This window comes from Bombus terrestris, unplaced genomic scaffold, assembly GCF_910591885.1.
Source record: "Bombus terrestris unplaced genomic scaffold, iyBomTerr1.2, whole genome shotgun sequence".
In the NCBI taxonomy this organism is placed as follows: Eukaryota; Metazoa; Arthropoda; class Insecta; order Hymenoptera; family Apidae; genus Bombus; species Bombus terrestris.
In genome coordinates this window covers 311,837-332,895 of record NW_025963549.1, presented here as the reverse complement: position 1 = coordinate 332,895, position 21,059 = coordinate 311,837, and the positions used below count along the sequence as shown (strand labels likewise).

The 21,059-nt window shown below is 41.0% G+C and overlaps 1 protein-coding gene across 1 annotated transcript; it reads left to right on the top strand.

Annotated features, from left to right (window-relative positions):
• The first annotated feature begins 854 nt into the window (after positions 1–854).
• Positions 855–3,329, top strand: LOC105667073. Its single transcript, XM_048414145.1, has 3 exons — positions 855–1,874; positions 1,943–2,912; positions 3,115–3,329. Exons 1-3 carry the CDS (start codon positions 855–857, stop codon positions 3,174–3,176), a joined length of 2,052 nt encoding a protein of 683 aa, XP_048270102.1. The 3' UTR covers positions 3,177–3,329.
• The last annotated feature ends 17,730 nt before the right edge of the window (positions 3,330–21,059 follow it).

Genomic DNA, 21,059 nt, shown 5'->3' with positions numbered 1-21,059 from the left:
TCGGCCAACTTGATATCAGTCAAGCAAACGGGCCCGACTTGCGTCTGCAAAAGACGAGATTCGGAAGGGTCATCGGGGGGAGCCCAACCTCACAATCATTAGCATACGCATTTCACACCTCCACGACGGCTTTACAGGCGGACCTCGCCCGTTTTTGGGAAATCGACGAGGGACCGCCCACCGCACGAATTTCGGAATCGGAACGACAGTGCGAGGAGCACTTTCGAAATCACGTTCAACGCAACAACGAAGGGCGATACGTTGTCGCTCTCCCATTCAACGAAACAACTCCTCCGCTTGGATCTTCGAAAGCCATGGCAATGAAGCGACTCACTTCCCTCTGCCGTCGATTCCAACGAGACAAACAATTCGAAGCCGACTATCACGCCGTAATACAAGAATACTTGGAATTAGGACATATGACGAAGATCACCACGGACCACTGCACGGACGACGGATATTTTCTGCCATATCACGGCGTGATCAAAGAATCCAGCCGGACTACAAAACTCCGAGTTGTGTTCGACGGATCTGCACCAACCACCACCGGAGTTTCATTAAACGACGTACTTCATACGGGACCGAAACTACAAGACGACATATTTCTTATCCTTTTAAGATTTCGTTTTCATCAGTATGTCATTACAGGCGATGTCGAAAAGATGTATCGACAATTTCTTGTGCGTCCAGAGGATCGGAAATTCCAACAAATCTTGTGGCGCAACTCGGACGGAGAAGTGGACATCTATCAACTTAACACAGTGACATTCGGGCTGTCAGCGGCCCCCTATCTAGCCATTCGGTGCCTCAAACAACTGGTAGACGACGAGGGACATCGATACCCACGAGCAGCGATGGTCTTACAGCGAGACTTCTACGTCGACGATGTTCTCACAGGAGCCGATACAAAGAACGAGGCACAATCACTGAGAACGGAGCTCATAGAATTGCTTAAATTAGCCGGCTTAAACATCCGAAAATGGGCAGCGAACGACCGGGAACTGCTACGAGGACTTTCCGAGCAGGACATAAACGATAAGCTGCTACTAGGCGAATCGCAAACTTTCAAAACTCTGGGTGTTGTTTGGAATTCCTTTGACGATTCGATCCTATATTCCGTCAAAATCAATCCTACCGCCTCTCGAATTACGAAGAGAACAATCAGCTCCGAAATTGCCAAGATCTACGACCCTCTTGGATTACTGGCACCAGTGATCGTTCGCGCTAAGATGTTGCTCCAACGACTTTGGACTTTAAAACTTGACTGGGACGAATCTCTTCCGGCTGACGTACACACAGAATGGAGCAAATATTATTCACAGCTACCTTTGCTAAATAACGTGAAGTTTCCACGTAAAACTATAATCAAGACTGCAGCGGAAATTGAATTACACGGATTCTGCGACGCCAGCGAAAGGGCGTATGGGGCATGCGTCTACCTTCGCACCATCACTCCGGATGGTCATGTTTGGACACGACTCCTCACTGCAAGGTCAAAGGTGGCTCCACTCAAATCACAAACCATTCCAAGGCTGGAACTGAGTGGAGCACTTCTTCTCGCATCATTGGCCACTACAGTCCTTCAAGCGTTACCAAGCAACATTTCTCGGACCGTTTACTGGACTGATTCTACAATCGTTTTACACTGGATTAATACATCACCCCATACGCTGAAAACCTTCGTCGCCAATCGTGTGACAGAGATTCAACAAAAGACTCACACCTCAGATTGGCGCCACATTCCCACTACCGATAACCCTGCAGATCTCATATCTCGAGGCCAATCACCCCAAGACTTCCTGCGATCTACCATTTGGCAACATGGACCAGAATGGCTCCAACAACCTGAAAAATACTGGCCGTCGTGGAACCCAGTACCATTAGTTGAAATACCAGGGCAAAAGAAGGCAACATGTCTGTCCGTGACTCCGCCTGACCACAGTCTACTGGAGAGATATTCTTCTTGGCCCAAGCTGATAAGAATTGCCGCTCGTTGCCTCCGATGGAGGCAAAAACAGGATCGGGGGGACCTCTAACCACACATGATTTAACCAATGCGCATAACAAATTGGTCAAATTGTTACAACTCTGTTATTTTCCAGATGAAATACGTACTCTCCGCACAGATCGAAATTCTGCAGTGAAGGGGAAGCTGCAACGACTCAATCCATTTCTGGACAAGGACGAGATATTGCGAGTCGGAGGCCGACTCAGTCATTCACCAATGCCCTTCACTCAGAAACACCCAATCATTCTACCCAAATCCTCAGTTACAGCACTCATAATCGAGCATGAACACCTCCTAAATCTCCACTCCGGAACTCAAGCTACCTTATATGCCTTGAGGAGATCTTACTGGCCTATCGACGGCCGTAGTCAAGTTTGGAGCACGCTGAAGAAGTGCGTACGTTGCTGCCGAGCAAATCCACCTCCAGTAGAGTACGTAATGGGCGACCTTCCAGCTGCACGGATAACGGAATCTCGTCCATTTACCAACGTCGGAATCGATTATTGCGGACCGTTCTACATCAAGGAACGAAAGGATCGCAACCGACGAAAAATCAAGGTATATGTAGCAATCTTCGTATGCCTTGCAGTTAAAGCAGTCCACCTCGAGCTGGTCACCGATCTCACTAGCGAGGCCTTCATTGCTGCTCTGCGAAGATTCATCGCTCGCCGAGGATTCTGTGTTACAATTTATTCTGACAACGGCACCAACTTCGTTGGCGCCAACAATGAATTACGAGAGCTCCAAAACCTCCTGCAGTCCGACGATCATAAGGTAAAGATTCAGTCCTTTTTAGCCGATCGACGAATCGAATGGCACTTCATTCCTCCCAACTCACCTCACTTCGGCGGGCTGTGGGAGGCTGCGGTGAAGTCCTTCAAACGACATCTAAGACGTGTCGCAGGTAACGAGCTCTTAACATACGAAAATTTGAACACACTGATCATTGAAATCGAGTCTATCCTCAACTCCCGTCCTCTGACTCCAATATCATCTGACCCAAACGATCTTCTTGTCCCTACTCCCGGTCACTTCCTCATCGGAGATGCACTAACAAGCTTTCGAGAACGAGATTTCCGAGACACTCCATCCAATTGTCTCTCCAGCTGGCAACATATTCAAAGGGTCAAACAACATTTCTGGCGCCGCTGGCATCGAGAATACCTGAACGAGCTGAACATCCGAAATAAATGGAGCAAGGGCAGTCACGACATCCGAGTAGGCACCGTAGTAGTCCTCAGGGAGGATAACGTACCATCCATGCAATGGCCTTTGGGCCGCGTGATCAAGGTCCATCCAGGAGTCGACGGAATCATACGGACCGCCATCATGCAGACGGCAACAACTACCCTGGATCGTGGCGTCAAAAGACTGGTCCCCTTACCCATTCACCCAGATCCAGACGAGTCCGACCACCCACACGGAGCGAAGGAGATTCGCCAGCGACGCACCTGACTCCACACCATATCATTTGATCGGTACCCTCTCAACGGGGGGAGGATGTTACGCCACGAGGCTTAACACAGGCTGTATTTTCTAACCGTCACTCGCGGCCCTACAATGTCTCAGTCAGATCGTCTTATCTGACCGCCGGATCATATACAATGTATCGACGAGCCCATAGCTGTCGCCAAGCAGCGAGTTCTCGAAACGTCGAATTTGGTCCGTTACGTTTTCCACGCAAGAACAGACATACGTGATCATAGGCGCGAACGGTGGCGTGACCTAAGTATAGTGGGGGTCGTCTTAAAGACGAGACAAAGAAATCATCCAAAAGTCGATCAGTTCCTTGTGACGCATCGAACATTACACATTGAGCCAAACATTCGCTTATTCTATTATATTAGTGTAACGCTTATTGTATTAAGTATCATATCGTGCTACGTCCACCAAGAGACTAAGCTCAATTGTAAGAGCCTTGCTCTATATTGTATACATCTATATTATCTGCGTGCGATAAGGTTGTTAATTGTTGATATCTTTTCAATCGTGTAGACTAAGTGTTGGAAATATACATTATTATAATTCTGTGACTCTCAGTGTTATACCGCATCAACCACCCCGATTATCCTAACCGAAATACGGGGATCGAACTATTCGTGGTGTCGATTATTCTAATCGTAACGGGAATTTACGACTCTCGTTGACGCGTATTCTAACGACCGCGTCTCCCCGCGATAGCTCGATTTTATACCTCTCACCACTAATCTAGCCTTATACCTGTCACCTGATTTTCTCGTGTAAACCCATTTTACATCTAATACGTCTTTGCTTTTTACCCTTTCTACCAATTTCCAAGTTTTATTCTTATAAAGACATTCTATTTCCTTATTCATAGCTTGTTTCCAATCTTCACTATCTTCACAACAAATCGCCTCCTCAAATGTACAAGGGATATCTACACTACAATAATTTGCATGGATTTCACTAATGTTTTCTTTTTCTGGATATCTTACTGGAGTTCTCTTGTTACGTGTAGATCTTCCAGGGATGTTTAAGCTTTCAAGACTGTTATCATTTTCATCTTCCCTACTTCCTAACTCTTCCTTATTCATGTTTACCAATAAATCATTATCCTCAATGTCATCGTTATATTTATCGAATGAATTCTCCACAAAACCGATACATTTTGTGTCTGTTTCTATGACCTCTACATGTCTCGCTATTGTTATTTTCCCACCTAATAAGACTCTGTAACCTACTTCACTATATCCAAACTAAATTCCCATATCTGCCTTCTTATCCCATTTAGAAACTCTCTTTTGTTCTTACAAAAACTTTACTTCCATATAGATGTAGATTTTCAACACTTGGTTTTCTCCCGAAGAATATTTCAAAAGGTGTCTTTCTCTCTATAGTATTTGCCAGTATTCGATTTTTCAAGTATACCGCGGTCCAATCTATTTCCAGCCATTTTATGTACTTTCGCTTCCGCTAACAAGCAACGCGCCATGTCCATAACTGTTCTATTATACCTTTCCGTTGTCCCGTTTAATTCATGTACGTAGGTTGGGCAGTTATTTATTCTGATACCTTTATCCCTAGCAAATTTATAAATTCGATTATTCAAGTGCTCTTTTCCATTATCACATCTCAATATTTCAAACCTCTTGCCCGTTAAATTCTCGGCTTCATTTACAAACTGTACGAAACAATCAAACACCTCATCTTTTGATTTTATACAATAAATTCTAGCTATTTTGCTATAATCATCGATAAATGAGATGAAATATTTCTCTTCATTGAATCCGGTAGTCTTGAAGGGACCGCGCACGTCCGAATGAATAATTTCCATTATCTCCCTAGCCTTGGTTCGATTATTTTTGAATGGTAAATTTTGCATTTTCCTTTCCATGCACACCCTACATTTCAAAAATTCCTCTTCAAATTCATTCGGTATAACTAGCTGTTCTTTACCCAAAATATTTAAATATTTAAAATTTACGTGTCCTAAAAAAAACAAGAGAAAACAAAAAAAACAAGAGAATTTATTTCTTGTATTCTGAATTTACACTGGTTGCGACTTTGTTCTGAGCTCCAGCCGTGACTTTCCAAGACTGAAGCTCTTACAATTTGACTTTCGGTAACATCTGTTTCTTCTTTGTTTGTCATCGCTCAATATCCCCACTACCCTGTAGGCGTACGTGACCGTTGTCACACTTCTAGGACATTCGGTGGAAGGACCGTTAGGATACAGATGACTCATTAGGCAGTTCGGCGATATACATTGTCGCCAAGGCCGCCACATCTTTATCTCCATCATCGGTCCATCGGATTTGAAGTATGCCGGTCGTGACACTCGCTCGTGCCGGTTGTTGACTGACGATGGAAATTTCCATGTCCCCTGCTCGTATTTCCTTTGTTTCCTCCTCCTCTGCTGCGACCACGTGTTGACCCAAGCCAAAAACTGATACTGTTTCCCGCTTCGACGCCATTTTGACACTCTCTCCCAAAATGTCCTACTCTTCTACAACTGAAGCATCCTTCCTTTTTTGCAGAAAAGGCGTTGGTTTGCATTTCTCCTCGATTGGACTTATTTTTCCTCTCCGCTATTTCAATTTTATTTATTAAATACGCTACCTTCTGATTTTCGGCTTTCAGTGCATCTACTATATCCGCTATGTAGCTGCATTCTTCGGGTAACGTATTCAGCATGTAAGTTAGTTTTTCCCTCTCACTCACTTGTGCACCCGCACATTTTAATTCGTTTATTAATTTTTCGAAATCGCTAAAGAACGATGCTGAATCACTGTAGTTCTCAAGTTTTATCTTTTCCAATCTCCTTCTGCATACGACCTGTAGTGCCGTCGACTCTTTCAAGTACATTTCATCAAACTTTTTAACTATCTCATACGCCGTTTTTTCTTCTCTAATATATTCCAATGGTCTGTTTGTGATGGCACTATAAATTATATTTATTGCCTTCGGATCCTTTTTGTCCCAGTCTTCACTGTCTGTTGCTGTCTTCACCCTAGTTGTGACAACCTCGCATTCTTTATACTTGAGAAACATCGTTATTCTTTGCTTCCACATACCGTAAATATCCATCGAAAAGTATCATGATTTCCAATCTCTCCATTTTAAATGATTCCTTATCTCTTACTCAAGCGTTCCTACGTGCTCCAAGTGTATTTTTCCTCTTTGTAACCTTTGAACGTTTCTTTCCTTACTGAAGACTCACTCGACCTAACTCGTAATATTAAAAACCATGCACTAAAATAATTGGCAACATTATGAACCACGCTCTGCTACCATGTAAAGATATAGAATGGATTCGGAAATACCAATAATTCCCTTTATTTAGCACACAACAGTTATACATATATCTTAAACTCTAAAGACCACGAAACCCTACTCGCACGCACGCTTGTTGTCAACAGACTCTTTCAGATACTTCTAACGACTGACTCTTGTCTTTTGTCCCAACTAAGGCCTGGACGTCCTCTGACGCTTATATACACATTCACATGTACAATGTAAATGTATCATGTTCCTAGCAGAATTGTTATGCGACTGATGCAATCAACATACCATGCAAGAAGAATTGGAAACTAGGACAAAAAGGAAGAACTGTGAAAGAGATACTTATAATCATAGTAAGCGACAAAAAATTCACAGATGTTCAAGTGAATCTGACGAGGAGAATATTGATGAAAAGGTAGTTGACAATAGAAGAATACAAGTAATAACACAAGAGTCAAACAATCTCCTCGATAACGACAAAAGGATGGTGCGAATGATGGGATATAAGGAGGTTACGGCCTCGGAAATAATGAACAAGGTCGTTTAGAGCCAGTTCAAGCACCTAGACAGCATGGTCGCAGCGGCTTTGGACATCATGTTCTTGGACATGAAGATTCAGGTCTTAAATGGCATCCTGCAGAGTGAGTTATAAAGTGTGTAAAAGATATGAAATGGTGATATGAAAAGTTGACCACAGATGATGAAATTGATTTCTGTTGTGAAGATATAGTGAAAACTGTTATCAATGCGAAAACTTTTTTTAACACTTTTTTTAAATCGTGCTACTGTTAAAATGGCGAATACAGATAGAGCATGTAACTTTATGTTTACTAACCCAAAAGGTTTGTGGGAGAATGGGCTGCTATACTTTGCAGATGTATGTGCTGGAGCAGGAGGTTTTAGTGAACATGTTCTGTGGCGAAAGAAATGACGTGCTAAAGGATTTGCTCTTACTTTAGAAAATGAACATGGTTTCAAATTAGAAGACTTTTATGCGGGTCCTTGTGAAACATTTCATCCATACTACGGACCAGAGGAAAGTGGTGATGTCTTTGACCCAGATAATGAAGAGGAATTTACAAATCTTATAATGCAGCATACCCATGGCAAAGGAGTACATTTTGTGTTGTCTGATTGAGGATTCTCAGTAGAACGACAAGAAAATGTACAAGAAATTCTTTCAAAACATCTGTATCGTTGTCGATGTTTAATAGCATTGATGGTTGAAAGAGAGGGTGGTGATTTTGTGACAAAATTATTCAACCTTTTTACACCCTTTAGTGCTGGTTTAGGTTATTTAATGTATCGCTGCTTTGAAGAAGTTTGTATTTTTACACCAAACTCTTCTAGACCAGGAAATTCAGAACGTTACTTAATATGTAAGAAAAAACGATCTGGGGTACAAGTTGTTGTTGAATATCTGAAGCATGTTAATCGTCTCCTTTTAAATGGTGGTGTAAATGACGACGTTTTACAACTAGTATTATATAATGAATTAAAAAGAGAGAAACAATTTGTTCAATATCTACGTGCTTCTAACAATGATTTGGCCGGAAAACAAATAATCGACCTGTGTTAAATTGCAGCAGTTTATGCGGATAATACTCTTGTTGAGACAAAACAAGCTGATATGCGCAAACAATATCTAGAGTATTGGAAACTTCCAGATGAAACTAGGACAATCCCAAGACACATGAAACCAAAGACAAATTGAATACTCTATTGGAAGATACTTCATTTCTTACTATTAGTCCAGCACAATTGATGGAACTTAACATTGAAGATGCATTTTTATCACTATATGACTGGTTTTGTATGCCATGTGGTACAAATCCAAGGTCTGATGATGATAAGAAGCACGCTACATTTTATATGGGCGTGGGAAGGAGCAACGTATATAAATATACAAAGAATTCTTGGGTTAGTGTCGATGACATTGGCATAGAATTACCACCAAATACACTTGTAGACGCAGAGGTTGTATATGAAATGACTAAGGAGTTTATATATCAGCAAAGAGTACTTGCATTGCATATTATAGATGCACTCTACTTAGGAGGAGTGGACGTTAGCAAAAAATATTTGAGGAGCAGGTAAGCAAGTGAATCTTATTGAGATCAATAATACACTTTTAGATTTCCAGTAATGAAATGTTTTTTCAAGGAGTACGTTCATGTGATACTAATGTATGACTGTTCTTTAAAGGAACGAGGAAGCGACGTTGTTCTGTGAAGCTTTGTGGAAACCAGCAGGAAATAACTATACTCGAATACGTGCCAAAGAACTACTTCCAGTTGGTACATATATCTGTGAAAAGTTGCGAGTAACGCAGCGTAAAATGAAAAATAATTCCGATGCCTTAGTATACGAACTTCCAGAAAAGACATTAGATGTTAATGGTTATAATAAGGACAAATTATATTTCATACGACAGAGTGTAATATTTTTAAGAAGCACTGGAAATCCTTGGAATCGGTATGTCAGTAAAACACATTCCATAAAGTATGTCTTTAATTGAAAAACAAACGAGAAGCTATTTGACCTTCATAGACCAAGTTCAGCAGAAGCAAGTTTCGTTAAATCTTTTAAAGGTCGCCTTATTTGTCATTGGCCTAATGATTCATCACTTACTATAAACAGATTTGCAAAATTTATTAAAGATAAGTGTCCGGCATACAATACGCGCTTAGAATATTAAAACTACATGCTGTACATATATTCGTACAAGACTTGAACCGTATAGATGTCAAACAGATTAATTCCGTTAATTTGACTGTTATTTCAAATATGAAATACTTGGGATATATATTGTAGTATTTAGCATTATATTTCTATAGAAATAGAAGTGTAGCGGTACATGAGTCATAGGACAAAGCAAATTACGTCGTTGTCGCCTCGAAGTACCTAGACCGCTGAGCTACAATTAATGTAAAAACAATGTCACCGCAACCAGCTATTGTCGTCAGGTAGGCAAATACGAATTCTTTCAACCCCCCCCCCCCCACGACTAGTATAGGTAGCCTTAACTTAAATACATCTCACGGTCAAAAACATCAATATTTGACTCAGGTCTTTTATAATGAAATATGTAGAGGACACGGTATATGGGAAGTTTGACCGTCAGACTTATTTGAGGTTATCGATTGTCGTCGTAATCCCCGAATTTACATAAAATAATAAAGTAAGGTACAACCTATGGGCCCGGAGTCGTAGATACAATGTGTAAAATTATTCCATAAATGTTCGTCACGAAATTCAGCAGATCGCTCGTTGATACTCGTAGGTATTCGAAGATACTTTACTCTTTGGGTTGCCTCGGTTTATTTATACTGGTCGGGGCAGAAGTCGGAAGATTCAAAATCGTCTTTGTTCGAAGTAGCGGCAACATTTTTATGCTCCGAGTGTATTTACTTGAATCCTTACGATCCTGATACTCCGAGGCAAAGTAACAATAGGATTTGAATTTCCCTCTGGCTCATATGCCGCAACAAATTTTTATAGTTTGTGCTCATGAATAAGTACTTATGAACTATCTAAAAAATATAATAAGCCGAAGTACTGTAGGAAAGTAATTTACAGTGCTACTAGGTTTGGTTACATATTTCAATATCGTTCGCGCCATCGCAAAAGCTAGTATGAAGCTGCGTCGGCGTATATGCACACGGGGAGGTGATGGACGAGGCGAGGATGATATCCTCCCGCGAAGTAGGGCCTGGTCCTGAAGGAGTCCCGCGACGGGTATGAGGGGAGATGATGCGGGTCATGGCACCTAGACTGCGACACCTATTTACATCGTGTTCGAAGGAGAGTGCCAACCCTCGGATATGGCGCACGGCGAGGCTGGAATTGCTTCGGAAGAAGGGACGACCAGCCCTTGTATCGTCCGGTATGCCTATAGGATGAAGTGTGCAATTTCTTCCAAAGAATCATTGCCAGAATCATTGTACTGTTCTCAGTCGAAAATGTTCGTGAGATGTCAACAACGACTTTTGGCATCAATGACATAGTATAGTGATAACTACACTATGAGTTAGGGCCATCTATAGGCAAATTCCGGTTTCATATTTATAGACCTGATACGCTCGATTTGACAGGGATCAGTGCGGACATAGCGCCAATTGTCTAGGGTGCGCTGAATTGGGCAAGAAATCTGGAGTACCGGGCACATCGAATACTCGGCATGTCTGCAACAGCAAAGGAAGTACGGGGATTTGACCATTTGATTCTGAATATGGAAACCTGCAATGTCGCCGTATTTGACACGGCCGGGGATGTCATAGATGTCATAGAGCAAACCGGCTGGAGTATGCTGTATTTGGCAGCGAATGTGCAGTATTACTTGCATCCTATTGTCGACATACCTACAATGGATACGGAGATACTTTCACTTGAATAACTAGGCTTGAATATGCAAAACTACAAATACGCTGGATTTGACTCAATGTGGAATATAACGCACATCGAATTGTCTACATACCTGCAATCGAAATGTAGTCACGTTGATCTGAATATTTATTCCTGAAAATGCAAAATTGCATTTTGGCAGGTTTTGGCAGAGACCAGAGTTGACATAGCTCAAACAAGCTGATGGGTGATGTAACTGTAGCAAATGTAGAGTATAAGGCGTATCGAGTTGTCGACGTATGTGCAAAACAAGCGGAGAGACTTTGAAAGCAATATTTAAGCATTAATAGCAAAAACTGCAATTCTCCTAGAATTTACAGGGTCCAGAGTTGGCATAGCACAAACCGGCTGATTTGGCATCAGATGTGGAATATAACGCGCATCGTATGGACAATGTTTCTGCAAAACAAGCGGAGATACCTTGATTCGAATATGTAAGCATTAATATCCAAAACGGCAGTCACGCTGGATTTCACCGAGTCCAGTTTTGACAATGTGCAAACTGTCTGATGTGTGCTGTATTTGGCAGCAAATGTGGAGTATAACATGCATCCTATTGTGAACATACATACTATGAAAACGGAGATACATTCACTTGAATATTTAGGCTTGAATGTGCAAAACTACAAATACGCTGGATTTGACTCGTTCCGTATTTAACATGGCCTAAACCAGATGAAGCGCCCAGTGTATGGCAGTCTATGTGGAATATAACGCGCACCGTTTTGTCGACATATCTGCAATAGGAACTGGGTCACGTCGATCTGAATATTGAACCCCGATCATGCATTACTGCATTTACGCTTGATTTCACAGGGTCCGGATTTGACATAGCGCGAACCAGATGCTGTGAGCTGTATTTAGTAACAATTACGGAGTATAACGCGCATCGAATTATCGACATATCTGCAATCGAAACGGAGATTCGTTGATTTGAGTATTTCGGTGTAAAAATGCAAAAACTGCAGTTACGTTGTGTTTGACCGGACCACAGTGGACATAGGGCTAATTGGATGTTGTTGGTTTAATTCGGTCGAAATGTGGAGTACAAGGCACATCGTACTGTGACACATTTCCAACAGTAACGGAGATGCGCGGCTTTGAATATTTAATAATGTATATGAAAAACTGCAATTACGCTGGATATGTCGGTGATCGAAGATGGCATTTGTCGGCATATCTGTAGCAGCAACGGATAACACATAAATTTGAATATTTTACCTGTATATGCAAAGCTGCAATCACGCTGGATTTGACTCGACGCGGATTTGATATAGCTCAATTCGTATGATCTGCACTGTATTTATCAACAAATGTGGACTATATCGCGCATTAAGATTTCGGCATATCTGCAAGAGAAACAGCGATACGTTGATCTGAATGTTCAAGCATGAATATGCAAAACTAGAATTACACTGGATTTGGCAGAGTTTAGACTTGACGTAGCTCTAACTAGCAGATGTGAACTGTATTGTATGGAACTGTAACTGTATCTGTATTTGGCAGGAAATGTGGAGAACAAGGCACATCGTATTGTCTGCATATCTGTATTAGAAACGGAGATAGGTTGGTTTGAATATTTAAGTCTGAAAATGTAAAAATGGAGGGTTTCGCCTGGATTTGACATCGGCCAGAGTTGATGTCAATTTGTCCAACCGTGGGGAGATCTGATCGCGAGGAAGAGCGTCAACGGGAGTCGCGAATTCCCGTTACAATTCTAAGAAGCGACGCCGCGTATTGATCGATCCCCTGATTTACGTTAAGATAATAGGGTGGTTGCGGCGGTATAACTCTGCGACCAACAATGTTATTGATGGGAATTGTGGATCTTGATGGCCGAAATATTGTTTTGGAAACATTAAATTTACGCTGGGCATTACTATTAACGTAGACACATATTTACTTTATAAACGATTTCTAGAATATTTATCGATATACATTTGCACGAGTCTCAGCACTGTCATTCATACCCGACCTCTTGAAGACTGTTAACCGATAGAACTGTTTACGTTCGTCTGTTTCTCAGTCGCCGCGCACACACATATCTCCACACAGTGATATCCCGTTACAAAGATCTCCACTACGCACTGGACCTAGTCCAGCACAAAATTATACATATTTCAATATTTATGAAGTATGTATTTCCAACAACTTTGTACAACAGCACAAGTTAGTAACTCCGCCGATTAAGGTATAGGTGACGAAGAAATGGATTGATCTGATATGCGAGAATCCGGGTAGATATATTGACTGATCTGAAAACCTAGATTGAGTATGCATAGATAGGTGGTCTTCGAAGAAGTCATGGGTGTAGATAGTTTTCGAACCGAGATATAACTCGAATTCCCCTCTTATATACTTACGGAGGAAAGCTCGGTATGTAGGTAATTTTTGATCAAGGGAAGCCGATTCGTTGTTCACTCTTTTTTTTATGAAAAGGGAGGACAAAGATTCGCGATACCCATTGGGTATGATCAGCGTTAATGAATGAAGATAGGAGGAGTAAGCATCCTACCAATGTGGCTCATGGATGACCTTGTTCATTGGTAAATACACAGATTTTCATCAGATAAATGTCCGGTTTAATATTATATAATTACCGGTTTTCCCATTACTTAACTACCAGCTTTTCCATAATTTCTAAGAGCGTAGAATAAACATAAGGACTTTTCTAAGGAATACACATCAATCAAAAACATTTAAGAAATTGGACGTGCAAGAAGAAAGGGACCATCTAGAATTACTTAAAAAGTCTAAGTTTATGGTGGGTCCTTAGGTTTGATAGGGTGTAAATAACGGTCAGCGGCCCCTTAGTGGCTAAATATCGAGGGACGTCGCACGGTTCCTATCACGCAAGGTAACAGTTGAAATAGTGAAAAAACGGCTGGTGTGCACTATATTTGGCAGCAAATGTGCAGTATAAGGCATATCGAATTGTCAACATATTTGCAACAGAAACGGAGATACGTGGGTATGAATATTTTATCCTGATTATGCAAAACTGCAAATACGCTTGATTCGTCTGGGACAATTCATGTGGATATAGCGCAAACTGGCTGATGAGCGCTGTATGTGGCAAGAAATGTGGAGTACCAGCCATATCGAATTGTCGACATACCAGCAACAGCAACGGAGATACGTTTAGTTGAATATTTGAGTCTGAATCTGCAGAACTACAATTACACTGCATATAACGGGGACCAGAGTCGACATAACGCTGACCAGCTAATGTGCTCTGTATTTGGCAGCAAATGTGGATTGGTTGTCGGCATATTTGCTATAGAGGCGAAGACACATTGATCTGAATGTTTAATCCTGAATACGCAATACTTCATTTACGCTGCACTTCACAAGGTCCAGAGAGGACGAAGCGCAAAGCGGCTGGTGTGTTCTGTATTTGCCTGCAAATCTGGAGTATAACGCGAATCGAAATGTCGGCATATCTGCGATAGCAGCGGAGATACGTTGATTTGAATATTTAAGCATGACTATGCGAAACTGCAATTACATTGCATTTGACAGTAACCAAATATAAAATAGTGTTAGGAAGATGATACATTTGAACTGTACATGTGAATGTGTGTGTAGGCGTCAGAGAGTGTCCAGGCCTTAGTTGGGCCAAAGGGCAATTGGCAGCCGTTAGAAACATTTTAAAGGGTCGGTTGACAACAAACGTGCGTGCAACTAGGTTTTCGATGTCTTCAGAGTATAAGATATATTTTTCGGGTCAACGTCAGGATTAGGGGTGGGGGTGTTCGATGAATCTTCGTTGAAATTAGCCATCGGTGCGGTGTAACAATAGTTTAGTTTATTGACACAAATTAGAAAGATTACAGCGTCGATATGTAATCGCAATGTTTCGACATTCGCGGCACTATGACAATGGTCTCGGCTCCGGTAACGAGTCCGCGGTCAACGGATGCTGAGCTCTACCCTACGTTAGCGTCTAAGTTGCACTACATGTTAGAGCAAGGAGCAATTACTACGTATAAGAAGGACAGGTCGATTGCTGATGAGTTCGCACTAGCGAGTGTCTCTACATCACGGCGACGCTGTCGAGGAAAACTATGATGGGTGTGTCTAAGGGCACGAGATCATCGGTTTCGTGGAGAAAAGTGTTCGTTCAGAAAGTGAGGGAAATTGACGTTACTGTTAATTGATCAATTTCCATGTTGGTGGTTAGAGAAGGGTGCTTACCGTCCTTGGGGAGAGTTGCCAGTGGGAAGCGTTCGTAGAAGGATAGATTTCTCTTATCTTCCGTAGTTGGTGCACAGGCTATTTGTCTATATGAAATACTTTGTATAATTGAAACTTAATATTCGTAGCTGGCCCTCGGCCAGCTAAACATATATTCTGAGGATCCGTCGACATCTGGCAATCATCTTACCCGAAGGACAAAGTCTGCGTGTGGCGAGCCATGGGACAGAAATCGTTGAAATTTTTACCGTCGTGCCCCGTCCCAAGTATTTCTTTTAATGAGAGCTATAAAGTTACTTCATGCCTTTCTTAGGCAATACGTTCATCCCTTGACCGCGACTACTTTCGGCGACTGGTTGTCGCCTCGAGCCCAAGCTCACTATTATAAATCTCGAATAAGTACAGCCGAATCGAATGACAACAGTTTCTTAGGTTATGGTGAAATCTGGATTACAGCACTAAGGGGTCCTCCCAACGCTCCAAAGTGGAGGCTCCGGTGTTATCTCATCTCCGATATATTTATAACTGTTGTGTGCTAAATAAAGGAAATTATTTGTATTTCCGACTCCCTCATATATCTTTACAAATAGCACAAACGGGCTAATGTGTGCTGCAGTTGGCAGCCAATGTAGAGTCTAAAACGCATCAATTAACCGTCATATCTGCATTAGAAACAGAGATACATTGATTTGAATATTTAAGCCTGAATATGCAAATCTGCAACTACACAGAATTTGGTCGGATCCAGAGTTAACATGGCACAAACTAGCTGATTTGGCAGCATATGTGGAGTATTCTGCGCATCGAATAGGCGACATAGAAACCAAGATACGTTCATTTGAATATGTAATATTTGAATATTTTGCCTGAAAATGCATAATTGCAAATACGCTGAGTTTGGCTGCGCCCACACGTTACATAACTCAAACCAGATAATATGCATTGTGTTTGGCAGCAAAAGTGGCGTATATCGCGCATCGAATTGTCGGCATATCTGCAATGCAAACGGCGATACGGTGATTTGAATGATTAATCATGAATATGTAAAGCAGCAATTTCGCTAGGTTTGACAGAGACCGGAGTTGACATGGTACAAACCACCAGATGTGCGGTGCACATGACATCGGATGTGTAATGCAACGGGCATCGCTTTGTCGCCATATGTGCAATAGAAACGGAGATAAATTCATTTGAATATGTTAACACTGCCGTCTCAGTAAAACCATTTTATTTCAAGCTTCACGCTACAGTTCTGAATCCGGACAAGACCGTTTCAAGTTCTCGCAAGAGCAAGCAGTCAAATTAAGGTACTTACACGAGTTAGAGTCTAATACATTTTATTGCTTCAACATCGATGGGGCGATCTCGCATCGAAATTTTCGGAGGACCGCGTAACCTTCCAACGACGACCGCCGTACGAGCAGCGGATAAACTTATTTCGTGCCTTAGGTTGCCCTTACAACGTCCTCTACTTCTTGATTCTTGGTTGGTAGCTTTAGCGGCTGCAGGTCCGAGAAATTGCATATTGACCCGCTTTCTCGTATGTCGCATGTGACGTCTCACTTTCCGCCGTAGACACTTGTCGGATCTACATACGTTGAACCATTTGCGCGAGACAAGCGCGGCGCTCTGCAGGGACGAGGGATCCAATTTTCGAAGTATCAAGTGCGAAACCTCCAGTGGTAGTTCGGAAATGATATCTACCTTGTTTGGCACGAACAAACCAACGACGTGTAGTAGAGATCTAAAAAACTCCATGTTGCTTCTACTGTTGCGCGAGCACGACTGACGGTCTGGCTAAGAGTGGAAGCTTATATATGTGCTGTTCGTCACGGTGCACTGCGAGTTCCGGTTCCGGGTGAGAGTGCTGGTCAGGCAGAATCGATGGTATGTGCATGTATTTTGACTTACATCGGGCTCACATTATGATTAGAGTTAGAGGCGCGAAACGAATCTTCATTTGGTTTAGACGTTGTAGTTATGCAATAGAGCAGATATTTACTAGAATAAATTTGATTGTTATATAATTTGACAAGTAGTCGAAATAATTAGGTACTCGAGAAGCTAATGACAATGATCCTGGGTTCAATAACAAAGCCGCGGTCAACGGGATAACAGAATTCGTTTTCATCCTGATTCCAAGTTGTACCATACTTCCTTATCTACGGTATAGGTAGGACTGAACAAACTCTTTGTCAAAACATAGAATATCCAGCGAGTGTTAAGGCTCTTTGTTACTGGCTAATGTGACCTCAAGAGAGAATGATTTTCCGGCACGATGATGCTGCAGTGGAAAACAATGATGGGTGTGTCTAAGGGCACCGGAACATCGGATTCGTGGAGAAAAGACTTCGCTCGGAAAGAGATTGATAGTGACGTTACTGTTAATTGGACAATCTCCATGTTGATGGTTAGAGAAGGATGCTAGTAGCCCTTGAGGGAACGTTGCTAGCGGGAAGCGTCGTCCGTGGAAAAATAGATTTCACCTATCATCCCGTAGTTGGAACGAAGACTGTTTGCCTGTTTAGGACTGTTAAGGACTTTAATTAACTAAATCTTAAGGTTTATAATGGGTCCTCAGGCTAGCTAATCATATACTGTTGAGATGCGTTGACATCTGGCAATCATCTTATCCGACGGATAGAGTCTGCGTGTGGCGAGACACGGGACAGAAACCTTTAGAATGTTTACTGTCACGTGCCGCTACGATTATTTCATTTAAGGACAGCTATAGAATTACTCCATGCCTTTATTATACAAAAAGTTCATTCCTTGACCGCGGCTACGTTCGGTGACTGGTTGTCGCCTCGAGGCCAATTGCGGTATCACAAGTTTCGAACAATTACAATCGAACTGGATGGCTACAATTGTTGAATTACAGCTATGGTAAAATCTAGATTACAATGTTGCGGGATTTTCCCAAAATTCCAAACGGAAGTTTCCCGTGATATTTCATCTCCGACTTATATTTATGCTTGATCTGTCTGGGACCAGTGCAGATATAGCGCAAACTGGCTGGTAAGCGATGTATTTGGCAAGGAATGTGGAGTACCAGGCATATCGTATTGTCGACACATTTCCAACAGTAACGGAGATGCGTGGTTTTGAATATTTAATAATGTATATTAAAAACTGCAATTAGCTGGATTTGAATCGATACTGATTTTATATAGCGTAATTCGTATGATCTGCACTGTATTTATCAGCAAATATGGAGTATATCGCGCATCCATTTGTCGACATATCGACATATCAATAGAAACAGCGATACGTTGATCTGAATGTTCAGGCATGAATATGCAAATCTGCAATTACACTGGATTTGACAGGGTTCAGATTTGACGTAGCTCTAACTAGCAGATGTGAACTGTATTTGGCAGGAAATGTGGAGAACAATGCACATCGTATTGTCTGCATATATGCATTAGTAACGGAGATAGGTTGGTTTGAATATTTAAGTATGAAAATGTAAAAATGGAGGGTTTACTCCTGGATTTTACATTGGCCAGAGTTGATGTCAATTTGTCCGACCGTGGAGAGATTTGATCGCGTGGAAGCGAGTCAACGGGAGTCGCAAATTCCCGTTACGATTCTAGGAAACGACACCGCGTATTGATCGATCCCCTGATTTCCGTTAAGATAGTAGGGTGGTTGCGGTGGTATAACTCTGCGACCAACAGTGTTATTGATGAGAATTGTGGATCTTGATGGTCGAAATATTGTTATGGAAACATAAAATTTACACTGGCCTTTACTATTAACGTAGACACATATTTATTTTATAAACGATTTTTAGAATATATATCGTTAGACAGCTGCACGCGTCTCAGCACTTTCTTCCATTCCCGACCTTATGTAGACTGTTAACCGACCGAACTGTTTACATTCGTCTGTTTTTCAGTCGCCGCGCACACACATATCTCCACACACTGATATCCGCATACAAACATCTCCACTACGCACTCGACCTAGTCCAGCACAAAAATTTTACATATCTCAATACACCTCCTTAATTATTGTGCTGCATATTCATTTCCTTTTGTGAAAATTAAACTATTTTTAAAAGTAATCTAAAATTTTCAAAATTATTTCTCCCTAGAGCCTTCGTTTGGATATCTGATACATTGTTTTCTGAATTTACTTTTATAACGTCAATCTCTTTATTTTCCCAACTTTCATTTACAAAATGGAAATGTACTTCAATGTACTCATAATTTTTTGTCAAGTTTCCATATTTTTATATCGCAATCGCTCCAGAATTATGTTCGTAAATTTTTATTGGTCTCTCGATCATTATTTTGAAATTTTTCAATAATTTCTTTAGAAATTTTATTTCACTCCCTGCTTCTGACAAAACTACTTACTCGGCGGCTGTTGATGATTTTGTCACGCTGTTTCGCTTTCTCGATTTCCAGTAAATTGCGTTTCCGAAAAATCTTATGATAAATCCCGTAGTAGTCTTGTAGTAGTCTTATGATAAATCACCGTCAACAAAGCAATAAATGATTTCAGCGTTCAAATTTCTTTCATAAGTCAACTTTAATTTTCTGGTTAAATATAAGTATTACAAAATTCTCAACGCATATTTATAATGGGTCCCGTCGTAACTGTTTTGAAATCGACTTAAATAGTTTACACTATAAGTTAACGTATAATCTTGTTCCAGTACTAATAAATTATGAAGCTCCTATGAGGTTTCTATATCTTATATCGTCTGAGGCTGACTAGGCGGGTTCTAAATTTGAATTTTTTTCCTTTGGTGTAAAATATAGTTTACTATTTTCAATATTCTACCGTTTCGCTAATGACTCTATATAACTACTTTTATCTAATTTCATCTCACACTTCTTATGATCGTATTCAATGTATATTCCTAAGTAAGTCTTTACTTTACCTAAGTCCCTCATCGCAAATTTGTTTGACAATTTATTTTTAATTTCATCGATTTTTCTTTTGTGTTTTCCACACATTAATAAGTCATCCACGAATAGAATTAAGTATATAACATGATCGCTCTCATACTTCATATACAGACAGTAATCACTCTCACTTCTTTGAAAACCTATTTTACATACTTACAAACCTAGTTTACATACTTTCCTGCTTTTATCGGCGTAACCCATAGGTTGTTTTACAAATACTTCCGATTTTATAGTTCCGTTTAGGAATGCTGTTTCTACATCCATTTGCATAATCATCGAACCATATTGACAACAATAAGATAGTAATAACTTCAGCGTTTGCATTTTTGCCACTGGAGAATATAAATCTTCCGGTATTTCCTTTTGTTGGAAACCCCGAACAACTAGTCGCGCTTTCTTACGATTATCGGATTTATTCGTATATACCCATTTCAAATCTAATACCTTTTTATCTTTTGGTTTCTCTACTAATTGCCAGGTTTTTATTTGTGACTGAACTATTCATTTCTCGATCCATTGCTTCTTTCCATGATCTGCTGTCATCTCCACTTAAAGCTTCTTCATAGGTTTGAGGACTGCCTGCGCTAACTACATTCACATAAATGAAATATGAGCTCGTTTGGCCATATCTTTGAGGTTTCTTTGTTTCCCGTCCTGGCCTTCTCAAATTATTTTCTATGTCCTCAAGTTTTTCTTCTGATTCGTTACTTAAATTTCTCTCCTTTTTTATTACAACCTGCTCGACCTTTTTGTTGATGGGGTCACCACTTCTAGGAAAACTCCAC